This window comes from Ascidiella aspersa, chromosome 8, assembly GCF_963924565.1.
Source record: "Ascidiella aspersa chromosome 8, kaAscAspe10.2, whole genome shotgun sequence".
Lineage (NCBI taxonomy): Eukaryota > Metazoa > Chordata > Ascidiacea > Phlebobranchia > Ascidiidae > Ascidiella > Ascidiella aspersa.
In genome coordinates, this window is record NC_139454.1 from 8,581,319 (window position 1) to 8,594,025 (window position 12,707).

Here is a 12,707-nt window from a genome sequence, read left to right on the forward strand (position 1 = left end):
TTAAAAGATCTTTAACAAAAGCGGCTGAGGACGCATAGGTAATACACACAACTGCTAGTAGGTCCTTTTTTAACCTAAAGAAATGCCAGTTAACATTAAACGGCAGACATTTTGCAATTTAAAGTGCATATAAGTGACACAAGTCACCGGTGCATTCCGAGAGCGTACATACATACTGGAAATAAAAATAAGACATTTGCTTATTTGTCGGAACACACGTTTTCTCCGATCTATCGAATCACTTTTTTTTTAAACATTCTTCTATTATGTTTTGTCGCTCTACATCAAATTGACGTACCATACTATGTTTAAACTTGTAAGATAATAGCAAAATATGCAATGCAGCTTGACAACAAAATGTAACCTAAACTGAAAATAGCGTATAGTCAATTCGTAATAATTATTAACGTGGAATAAGCTTCGGTGTGCACCTTCGGCATGATCCGCATCTTTATAACTGGCAATGTAAAGCCACCATAAGACGCATTAACAAATGATGAAATCCTATAATTTTACCTGTAATGAAGGATCGTCTCGGATATTTTAATTAGTTTTTATTCTTTCTAACCCTCCTATCGTATTTAACCTACCAGCTGAGTGTCTCAGTCCATCAGATCATAATTTAGGTTAGTTTATAGTACATGCGGTGAATCTGCCTAAAAATCACGAAATCTTCTATCTACGTGCTACAGTCACCTGTTCAAAGCCAGTCAAGCAGGGCTATTGTGTACGAAAATATTTTCGTTCCAGGTATCATTCAAAGTGGGAGAAGCGCCATTTAAAACTGCTATTTACAACAGGAAATACACGTAAGTTAGTAAACGTAAAGCAGTTACACACACTGCATGTGTTTTTGGCCAATCAGGCGATTAACTTAAATAGAATGCATCATTGGACAATTTCTAATGTTATGTCTTTTAAGTGGGCCGTCGTATACCTTTACAACATTCGCAACACATCCTTTTGGAGCAATGTTTCTGCTTAAAAGCAATTCTAGCCTTGAACGTTACGTAATTTCGGTGAGCATACGATTTTATATTTTATTGGTTAAAATTTTTAACAGATTACTGAAAATGCTACATTCTTAAAAGGTATATTCAGATTTCGCTAGATGTAGCAAGGTTGAAGATTTTCATGGATCTGTTACTTGGCTTAACTACACGATGAAATATGGAGGTGCGCAGACATTTTCCACCAGGACTTCAACGGCTTGTAAAATCCTATTTTTCTTACCGCTGACTACGGTAAGAAGTCTGGAATAATTATTTTGTGAGCCTTGGTAATTCTCATTTTTTTTCTCCACTTTGAAAATTGCCCTAAACATGCAAAATAAACTTGACATGTTTTCATTAATTAGGCTATTCAATCAATTCAAAAATATCATACAGGGTTAATGATATGTGATGTTCAAACTAAAATGCGCAGTAAACTTTACCTTTTGTAAAGAAGTTAAATAATGTGAATTTATTTTCGTTCTTGACCATCTAAGACTGTTTATAAGACAGATACAGATAAAACATAAAATCATTTCTTAAATTTTTACAGAAATATATAGCCTATTTCGCCGACGAACTGACGATGCCTTATAGGCGAAAAATATAATTCTGTAAAATTTGTTTTTCTGTTTTAATAAACAGTCTTAGATCATCTGAATATTTTATTTACATTTTATTGTCTGCAGGAGATTCCTTACTTCCTAAAGTGTTTCAGTTTTCTTGACCACATTTTAGTCTTTTACAACAAAAATCATAATGGTTCTACAGAAACTCTTTTGAGAAGCACTTAAATAGAAAGCTATCGAGAAGTGACCTTGTCAAATAAAATATTACTGGGTAAAAATACAAAGAAGTAGTAATAACTAACGCATATTTATTGTTAATAACTGTGAAAATAATCATTTCCAATACAAGTTTCCTTCATAAAATTTAAATCACAATATTGGATGCAAATCATCAATTATTGGTAGAGGTATCAGCTTTTCTAAAGTAAATATAAAAATTCAAATTGAAGTCCATAATAAACATGCCTTGTCCATTCCGTTGATCCATTAGGGGAGGTGCGGGACCCATGGAACGGATTTGTTTTTTCCGTAATATCTTTCGAATTACAACTCAAAAACACTCGCTGTTATTTTCTTTGGAAAGCTTACAGCTATGGATACCTACAATCCCACATGGAAAAAATAATTTAAATCTGACATATCCTTCTAAGTTAAAAAAAAACTTTTTTTTTCCATTGGTCCCACCCCACAGGACTTATGGGACCTATGGAACAGAGCATGACTGCATCTCAAAAGACTGCGCTGAGTATTCGTGAAGTGTATAACTACTCTGTTAATGGTGTATTAATAGTGGCACAAGAAAATGTATTTGGAGAAATTAAATAAAACACAGGGAAACAGGCACACAATGCTGAAATGATATTTTTTTTATTTCTGGTCTAATTTGCACCCCAGGTTTATTATATCAATTGTTTTTATTTTTTAGGAGAACATATCAAAATATAATAATAATAGTCAAATGTACGAATTTGTCGAGTACCGACTCTGACTCTACAGCCTGTATTCAGCCCAAATACGTAACTAAATACGGTAGATGTTCAGCAATCCACTTATAGGGTTATCATATAATTCATCCACTCACAATAACTGGTTCGAAGATATCCACCATATTCTATTCCGCATGTTACAAACTGCAATTGACGGCAATATTGGTTTTTGGTACTGCGCATGCGCACGTCGGACACGGGAATCTGTTAGTGTTACGTGGTCTGGTCTTACTCGAGTCTCGAGTCCGAATCCTTCGAGGCCCGAGTCCGACTCCGCACCCCTGGTCCTCAGTGAAACAACCCATTATTAGATGTTCTTGTCTTAAAAGTTGGCATACTAATATCCTTAAAACCTAAAAATATGATTAAAAAATTTTCAAGAGACCAAGGGAACAAACTGTTCCAAGGGTCCTCTAATCGCCATTTTTAATAAAAACACTCATGACTAGCCAGTACTCTGAACCAAATTAATTAAACTAACTTTCAACCTGTACCTAGATAACCCCTCTCTCCACAAAAAAATATTCACTGATTTACAATTAACTTAAGACTATTAAAACAACTTACGAATGTCAAGCTACAAAGTACATTTTTCACTTTTTTTTTGTTTAGTACATTTTTCACCCACAAAAGTGAAAAATTGGATTAAATCACCCATTCCAAAAGCATGCTACAGAGTTTTTGGAAAAAGTTCTTAGCACAAAATCTCATCTCATTCCCTCAACCTAAATTTTATTTAGTTCTGCCAACAGGGGGCGCAATATGCCATTGGTCCATTGGTCCCTATGTTCCATGGATCCAGCACTTCCCCTACGTGAAGGTTTCTATGTAATATTAACAAATGATGCTCACGAGTGTCATATATCCCAGCCTTGGAAGTACGTTAATGAAAGATCAGCGATTGTTTTCTAACTTCTAGAAATCAAATCGCGAATTCAATTTGTCGTACACTTTTCCAACACGACGGAGTGAAGCAGTTAATGCGTCGGTTTGGTCTGGCGATGGGGCTTCAGTGCTTGGATACACTCTCTTATCAAAGTAAGATTTGTCCGCATTACGCTTGACGAACTGATTTGCTCAATAAATATGTGATTATACATCTTCTTGTTTGACAAAATGTGAACATGTGTGAAGCTATCCTTATTTTGATCAACGGTGTTATACATACTTTTTATATTGGGATCCATAATGCAAACACATTAATATCCGGCTAATAATGTTTTAGATAGTAGGCCTACAGTTATAACTCTTGTCTTCTGAAGCAACTTTTATTGATTTAAACGAACTATGCAGACCCGTCGGAATAAAATGTTCAGAAGATGAAATTAAGACCGCAATGCGAACAATGATGCATATCATTTTGGGAGGTGATAAAGCAGGTAAATTAAGGTTTTGTATTTTAACATCTTTTAGTCCTACGTTCCACTTTTTCATTTAACGATGTGACTGAAAATCATTTTCGAATAAATTGTACGGCATATTTAAATCTAGTTAGAGAAGCAAAACAACTAAGTGTACAGAAAGCTTAAAACATTTCTGCGGATTTTACCAATAAATTCCTTGTAATTTGGCATTTTCGACAAACTGCCTCACTAATTACTTCACTCACGTGAATTTATTTCAAATTCCCAGTCTTTATATTATTTGATTTAGCTTAAATTAGACTAGGTCATATTGTCCAACATGGTTTACTGGAATGGAAAACCTTTTCCACTACGAAAACAACAAAGAAAAAATCGTGTTCCATCGAATCTCCTGTTAAAGTTAATGAGAAACACCTCGGTTAATTCGCATTTATTTTTGGCTTTTTTGTCGATCCACCTCAAAAAAATTGATGTAGATAAAAATGCCCTGCTTTTTTGTTGGGCGCTAAATTTTTAAAAGGAGTATTCTGTATCTTGTAAATTGCATGTTTTACTTTATTAAAGAAATCCTTGAGCGCGTTCGATCCAACTCGTGTAATCTCACAAGAGACGTCGCACATAATTACCCCTTCCCGTTGCCCACCCATTCTGAGGAAACCCTAATGAAAGAAGGTGGAAGATATTCAAAGGTGGAAAATGTATTCAAAACAGGAAATCAGGTGAGCCAAATACAACCACGAAATAATGCGCAGAGCCTGACATAAAAGCCCGTTTTTGGTTTACCAACATATTTTAGATCAGTTTTTCTTAATCGGGTGAATCGATCACCCCAGGGTGAATAAAATTTTTGCAGGGGTGAACCAACCAAATGGAGTGAATAAGGGTGTACTGTCAGAAATTGAGGATAATTCCAGGTGTTCTGCGGATATTCCGGGTGTTCTGTTATATATAGACGAGATAGTTTTATTGTATACAAGGGTGAATGAAAAAGACAAGGGTGAATGAAATATGGAGATAAATGCTAGGGGTGAACAAAACTAAAAAAGTTTAAGAAGCACTGTTTTAGATCATGTGAACTTAACTGCCGTCGAAATGCTGCACCAATATATTTATTCATTTTCAACTAAATTAAAAAATATGTAGATATACATTATTGTACAAATTATATACAATGCGAAATATAATGAATTGTCAGGATTTTAACAAGTGCCCTACATTTTGTGTTATAAATTGTCACCACCAACACAGGCTAATGGTAATTTACCGTATCAAACCTTAGTTCAAGTCAAGTTAGTCATAAAACGAAATCAATAAAGTCAACGCAATTTAAATAGATGTTTTGCTTACAATTGCTTGAGACGTTACTCTTCTGCATTTCAGTTGTATTTCAAAATTGGTGACGAGCCTCGACAACTTGTTGTGTACAACAAAACTTACAGGTCAGTAAAATGTTGGCAAATAACGATACAAATTGAATTGTCTCGACGAAAAACCAATCGCTCCGGAAGGAAAAGTCCATTGTGTATTTATTATGAGTTAACTGCAATTAATTTGGAGTTTGTTTAGAAAAGTGGCGTTGTCCTTTATTTGGATGATTTTGTCTTCAGCGGTATTATTTAAAGGTTTTGTTAGCTTTTGACTACCGCTGGTTTTCGTTAATCTATACCAAGAGTTCCTAAACTGTGGTCCATGAACCCCTTGGGGGTTCGCAAACTAGTTTTAGTGGACCCATAAGTACCTAATTGAAATATAGTGAATTATTAAGAAATATTTAAAGTTTCAAATAAACAGTGTTGAATAAAAATTTAAACGTTTTAGAACTGACTGTATTTAGACTCTATTTTACTTTTACATTTTTGGACATAAATAAGTCTATCTATGAACTCTATTTGTATTGTGACGTCATTTTTGAAAAAAGTTTCGCCTAACGAAGCAAAACTAAATTTTAGGGGTCCGCAGCAAAAATGTTTAAGAAACCCTGATAAAAAAAATAAGTTTCTTAATTCTTTTTTTCAGAGGTCCATCGTATACATTTGCAACCTTTGCTGTACATCCGTTTACAGCAGTCTTTCTTCTAAATGAAAAATCGGGTCCTCAACATTACTCAATAGAGGTGTGCAAAACACGTTTTTCGATTGCATTTCATCATTTAGTCAACGTAGTCTTAGCGTTTACCTATTTCGTCTGGATGACTTTGTCAAATTTACAGGTGGTCTCCGAATTCGAAACAAAAGTCCGTGGCTTGTTTGAGACGTTCGAAGGCTCGGTTTTCTTTCAAAACTACACTCTCAAGTATCGAGGCACGCAACTGTCCTCCAAAAAGGATCCAACGGCTTGCGAAGTTTACTTTTTCCTGCCGCTCACTCCAGTAAGTGGTAGCTGGGCCCAACTAGGGATGTCTGATTAATTATTTTTTGCTACTCGGCAAGTTGGATAAAAAGTATCGCGATCTTATCCCATACCGAATAACTTCATTACTATTATCAAATAAGCGATATAGTTGAAAATGTAATAAGATTTCTTCCAGTTTTTTTTGTCATGATTTGCTTTTAGATAAGATGTTTTAGTTACCTCCAGTCGCGAACCAACTTTTTTTAAAGTGCACCTTTCAAGGTTAAAATCGAGTACATTGCGGTTATAATTTTAATAGGCCAAACTTGGAGAGTATTCTGGATAGCTAACAGGAAAGGCTTTTGGGAAACACTTTTTGTTCCGCTTCAGAATTCAAACCGCACTCTCGTCCTGTGGCCAAAAGAGCGCGAAATTCCTTCGTATAAACATGGAAGGAAAACAGAAAATCTTGCTTTTGTCCGATCGGGAGGCGGCAAGGCCGTGTTCGGATATACTCTTCTTTCGAAGTAAGTTTCTCATATGTGACTAAAATTTAACGGTTCTAAGCGTTTTGTTGACAACAGTCCGTGTAAATAATTTTTCAGTCAAAATGGCTCTGCTCAGAAGGTAAGGGTGGTAAGAGTGGTAGGCTACGACGTCCGCAGCAGGCACAATAGGAAAACGCAGTTTCTTAAAAAAAGGATTTTTGTTAAGAAACAGGGGTAGCTATTTCATGAGATTGAAGGGAACGGTAGTCGTGAAATATAATCTACAAGCTAAAGATAAACAAAATTTAATTTTCTCTTTAACCAAATTTAAATAAACTCACACAAAATGCATTGTTACTCCTTGCTTATCTGTTCTTGAAAGCACCCAATTAAACATTTAAACAAAGTTATATCCATTCATAGCAGGTGCATTCATGTTACTCGTTTGTTTCTAAATAAGTGCTGTTACGTTGAGAAATAATGGTTGCTCGACCAACGATATATCAACTTCGCAGGCCTTCTGGTGAGAAAATAGCCATAAAAGAAATCAATGAGACGATGTTTGCCATGATTCATATCCTTGTGGGAGCTGATTACTCAGGTAAAGTCGCTCGTGTTACGCTATACATATGTTTGTGTACAAGTTTTGACAATCAGTCAATATATACGTGCTTTCATGTAATTACTTAGTTGCTAGATAATAATATATACCGGTGCATTGCTAGATAATACTGGTACACTTTAGCCGCGTGTCTACATTAATGGGTAAATTAAAATAAAAAAAGAATACAATCTACATTTAATTTACATTGCTACATGTCGTTTATTTGGTGTTTTTTATTTGAATTATTGCTTAGAATCGGACGAACCAATTTTAATGTAGTTTTGTTTTATTGTTATATCGGTGATTTGACTTTGAGTTGACTTGCTATAATAATAATGAATTGACTTGGACTTTATTTTGGAAACTGGTGACTTGGACTCCGATTTGACTACGAATTAAAGACCCGACTTGATCTTAAGGCATTTCACGAATGGCCTGACTGAGACTATATTCAGTTTGAAATGACTTGTTTACAACTCTGTAGATTGAAAATCATATTTTTTGCACAATTATCCGCTACATCTTGAAATTAAAAATAAATGATCCATACTCTGCACATCTATAATTATAAACTAGGCCTATACCATATAAATTATCGCCTTAAAAGAGGCCAATTTTGTACACACATTGCAAATGGAATTTTACTTCAGCAAAGGAACACAAGATAACAAGGCAGATTATTTAGGAAATTCACAACATAAATATTGGATGTTTCCATTAATTTGTCAATGGCAAACATTCATAAAAATTATGCCGAAAAATCGCACAGAAAATTTATTTCGTTAAAAAGACTAACAAGAAAACGCAAATTGCAAAACGATGACATTTTTTTTAGTGTCCTCCAAAGACCATGCATTTTTTTGAAAAAGAGGACATATGTTATACCTATCATAGATAAACCTATGTGCAGTATACAATTTATTTATACAATTAGGTTTCATTTTGTTGAAGTTGGATTATTAAACTGGTTGCGAGATAACTATTGATTGTTGGTAAAATGTTATATCAAATTAAGTTTGGAGTCGTTGGACATCTTGGTCGGCCAGCCCTATCAGTTGTCGCGTGTACGGGATCCAAATAAGAAGCCGAAGTTGCACCAGCGGCCCATGTCTGCAAACTTCCATCACTTACCAAACCCAAAGTCGTCCATTCAGTGGTTTAAAATGCGTCGCTAAAGGTATGCATTAGTTTATTCTGTGCAAATCGAACCATTTTGTTGGTGAACGATTATTGACAGATAATTTGTACCTTTAAACTTCAGAGTTTTCAAGGAAGAAAACTATAGCATAATAAAATCAAGTCATTCAGTTTATTTCAAAGCTATCGTTTCCCCAAATGTGAAGCAAGGGTTGAAATATATTTGACATAGGAGTATCGTTACCAAAAATCGTATTGCTTTAGAATTGTTCGAGCGCTTTTTAAAGATGTCGTTCAGTCTTAGACGGCAAATCGACAATTTTCACTTGTATGAGTTTCCGAGATTTCGGAGAGGATCAGCAACTGTAATATATGACGGAGGAAGGGATATGTTTGACGTAGGAAATAAGGCAAGTGCCGTGTTCTTATATAATGTGTGTGAGAAATACTGTTATAAAAAATGTTTTAGATTTTAGAGCATTTTTTAGTATGGCGTTTCGGGTTGCTTATTCTTACTGTTCTATGAAATAGGTATTATCGTGACTTCATAGTTAATTAAGGATAATCTAACTACCGTGCCGTACCAACCACCGGTTCAGCTTCTGCACTTCTGCACCAGAAAAAAGCCCCCACATTGCTAGACTCTGTTGTAAAATATATATGACTTCTAACATAATAGACCTGGTAGATTTTGATTTATAAATAGTACAGAGATAGTACTTTGTAGCTTTTTCTTTATCGTTTATTAATTGTTAATTTTTGACGATATAAAAATACAGCGTGTCCTAAAATAAATAGAATATTACATTTTAATACCAAAACAAAACTCGTTTAACTTGGTAACATTTTATGTGAGCTCATATAATGAAATCTTGAGTTCAACTGAGTTATGAAAAAGTTAGGGCTATAAATGACTTTAGCTATAAATAACAGTAAGGAATCAAGACACGGGGTTCTAAACTAATAATTTGTATTTATTACTGCTAAAAACTGATTTTATACCTAACAAAAATATCTTAACTGAATACTATTGTATATGGGAGCCACATACTAGAGTTTGTAGTGGACCCCAACTGGCGAAGATACGGCTCTGCCTAAGTCTGAGTTTTGAAATAAACGAACCGATATGATTCTGTGATGTTGTTGTCATAAATAAAATCCCCTCAGCAACCCATCTGCATGGTGCAACTGGGAGCTGTCTTGGACAGAATATATACATTAAATATGCAACAGATGCAATCAGGTATATTGTTACTGTTTTTTTTTTTCATTCTCTGTCCTCAATAACTTACACGAATATTAAATAACTCCGCGACATTTATCTATACTTTTGAAAAAATATATTCATATACAACTTTTAATGTTCAGCAATAAAGTTATATTTCCAGGTTTACTTCAAAGTGGGAAATGCGAGACGTCAACAAGCAATTTACGACAGAAGATACTCGTAAATATGTTAATTTTATTAGTGGTTGTCCCTTTAAAACATGTAGCATACCTTTTTTTTTTAAATTATTATCAGAGGTGCATCGTACATTTTTGAAACCTTCACCGCACATCCGTTCACCGCATTTTTTGTTATTGATTTTGAAGCCGGGCCAGGGCAATACTCTATAGAGGTAACATTGATGAAGGAGAGATAAGGACTTTGTTCGAAAACGACCTTCTTAATTTAGCCTAAAAATAACGATTCTCTGCACTTTGAAAGGTAAATTCAAATCTCGGAGCTGATGGAAGGGGCAAGTTTGGTACTTTTGATGGTTTACTTATTTTCCAAAACATTATCTTGCAATATGGTGGCGCCCAAGTGTATTCTGCCGGCGATGCAACAGTTTGCGAGGTGTACTTTTACCTGCCCCTCACTGGAGTAAGTATATTCGAATTCTTAGCCAATTGTTTAACGATGTTTTTTATCTGAAAAATTAAATCATAATGTCTGCTAATAATTTCTGAAAGCGACAAAAACTATTTGCCTATTCGGCAAATTTTCTAAATAATTTTAATTTCCCGTTAATAGGACCAATTAAGTTTGTCTATCAAAATTTTAATCCCAAATATATTGTGCTTTGAAAAAGTTCGGCCATGTTGATTATGCTTGATGATACTACAAATTTAGTGTTTGATACCTGGTAGGCTACACCAGAATTTCAATAATTGGTATTTGTCATTAAATTAGCAGGCAAAAAGGCCAGACATTGGAGTAGTTAATGATTTCGTTCCACTTCCTACCCTGGTGGGATATATTTTAAGTTGGTTAAATCATATTTAAACATTCCGTGAAAAACGCTGGTTTTGCTTTCAGGATACGAGCCCCAAACTAATTGTGTCAACACCTGATCGAAAGAAGTATTATATGAAAAACAAAGCGTCAGTTCAATCCAAAAGTGGTCTAGCTGTTCTCGGATACACTCTCTTGTCAAAGTGAGAATTGCACTTTAACAAATAAAATCAAACCAATAAAAAGTTGCATCAACTGAAGAACTTAATAAAAAAATGTCATCACTGTTTGTATACCCTAATTACACTCAATACTAAATATATGCCACTCGTTTTCTAAGAAAAAGCCAAAGTACGTTCATTTGCTTGTCTATTTGGAATGTAACTCAAAACTTTATCCTTTGCAGAACTGATGGTGCTGAAATTTCCAAAGAAGAAATCAAGGCAACTATGTCTAAAATGATGAAAATTATTTTGATTTAGGAGTAAGATAACAATTGTGTACAAAATCTTAGCGTAGTAAACCAATCATTTTAAAATGCCTTAAGTCTCAAGTCTCGTCTTTATTCAAGTCTTTTTAAAAAAAATAACAAGTCTCTGTCCAAGGCAACCATTTGATTACGTCCCAGTCACCCCATTATTAGAGAAAAGTCCACTTCAAGTCCTTGCCATAAGAATACAAAGTTAAACTATTAAAATTTGCAAAATCATCTGTGTGAGCAATATATCAACTAAAAATAACCCATAAAAATCATACAGCAAGCAAATTGTTTATGTGTAAATGTTAAGATAAAATTCCTCAACTTTATAAAAACTTGTTTAATCAAAATATCTTATTTCAACCTGTTTGTTGGAAAGATCCAGTCTGCAGGCTTACAACATGCCTTTTCACATTGAAATTTATTTATACACACTGATAAATAGGCTTAAAACGACCATAAAACAACGTTTTAAGGTTTAACTAAACGGACTAATCACTGAAATAAAAATACTAACAGTCATTTCAATTTTGCTTTAGCTTATGTGGTGTTTGTTTTGACTGAATTGATCTTCTAAACATAACTTTGTTTGTTTTTCTGAATTAAAGAAAGAATACGGTAACAATTAGGATTATAAAAAAATTGAATGCAAGTCAACCAACAAAGCTTCTTATTATGCTTATTGCTCGCGCTTACCATCCTTGTATTGCAGTAGTTTTGCGACATTTTGTTTTTATTGAATTTTGCTATAAACATGACAACCAAATGTCATGGATTCTCTGTATTTTAACACGAAGCAAAGTATATCGGACGATGATGCAACAAAATGTTTGTGGTGAAAATTGAATCTATGTTTAACGGTTTATTAAAGAGTATGTTGAAAATCCCTTTATAAAGACAAAGAATTTTAAAACGTAGGCCTCCTTCGCACTTTTTGTACGAAATAGTTATGTAGCAAAAAACTAAATCTGTTAAGTACAATTTTGTTGTTCAAGGAGCTGCCAAAGCTTTCAAAAGTGAGTTTGGAATAATCTATTGCTATACTAGTTGGTACCAGCCCAAACTAGATTTTTTATGTTACTGTTTCGTAGGGGATTTTCGCAGTAACATACTTGAACTAGCTAAAACCGGTGATTTAACCTCAGTTTGGGTGCGCAAAGAAATTAGCAAATCTTAAAGAATGGTCAAGTTACCGGTACCATTTTTTACGATAGTCAACATTTTAAGTAGTATTAGTTTTAAATGGATATATTAAGAACCAAAATATTTTAGAGAATTTTAGTTATAATATTGTCTTAAAGGAAATAAATAAGCAAATACTTAAAAAAAATTTTTAAAAATGGATTTTTCAGCAGCAACACATTGGAAGTTAGTTGTTGTTGTCAACATTTTCCGAAAATAAGTTCCTGTGCAAGGTTTATTTTCCTAATATGTTAGAACCATCTCACATAGGATACAACAACTATTTAGGAAATGTAAAAGACATTACCAATTTTCGCGAATTCTGAAAAAACACAGTTTTACGTTTTATCTAAAAAAT

General features: G+C 34.0%; 1 protein-coding gene across 4 annotated transcripts in view; it reads left to right on the forward strand.

The window, feature by feature from the left end:
• The window catches only part of LOC146135647 (uncharacterized), a 32,555-nt gene extending 20,476 nt beyond the window's left edge, over nucleotides 1-12,079 (forward strand). For 2 of the 4 annotated variants that reach the window (XM_083395166.1, XM_083395165.1), the window contains exons 24-41: nucleotides 751-809; nucleotides 923-1,019; nucleotides 1,092-1,244; nucleotides 3,467-3,585; nucleotides 3,841-3,926; nucleotides 4,476-4,630; nucleotides 5,292-5,350; nucleotides 5,928-6,024; nucleotides 6,121-6,279; nucleotides 6,633-6,769; nucleotides 7,246-7,331; nucleotides 8,350-8,511; nucleotides 8,736-8,881; nucleotides 9,860-9,918; nucleotides 9,994-10,090; nucleotides 10,180-10,338; nucleotides 10,774-10,892; nucleotides 11,096-12,079. In XM_083395166.1, coding sequence (XP_083251292.1) covers nucleotides 751-809; nucleotides 923-1,019; nucleotides 1,092-1,244; nucleotides 3,467-3,585; nucleotides 3,841-3,926; nucleotides 4,476-4,630; nucleotides 5,292-5,350; nucleotides 5,928-6,024; nucleotides 6,121-6,279; nucleotides 6,633-6,769; nucleotides 7,246-7,331; nucleotides 8,350-8,511; nucleotides 8,736-8,881; nucleotides 9,860-9,918; nucleotides 9,994-10,090; nucleotides 10,180-10,338; nucleotides 10,774-10,892; nucleotides 11,096-11,171 — 2,025 coding nt within the window. In that variant the 3' untranslated portion in view covers nucleotides 11,172-12,079. Of the gene's footprint in view, nucleotides 1-750; nucleotides 810-922; nucleotides 1,020-1,091; nucleotides 1,245-3,466; nucleotides 3,586-3,840; nucleotides 3,927-4,475; nucleotides 4,631-5,291; nucleotides 5,351-5,927; nucleotides 6,025-6,120; nucleotides 6,280-6,632; nucleotides 6,770-7,245; nucleotides 7,332-8,349; nucleotides 8,512-8,735; nucleotides 9,715-9,859; nucleotides 9,919-9,993; nucleotides 10,339-10,773; nucleotides 10,893-11,095 lie in introns of those variants that run through there. The other 2 variants (XR_014501564.1, XM_083395167.1) reach the window with 2 other exon arrangements.
• The last annotated feature ends 628 nt before the right edge of the window (nucleotides 12,080-12,707 follow it).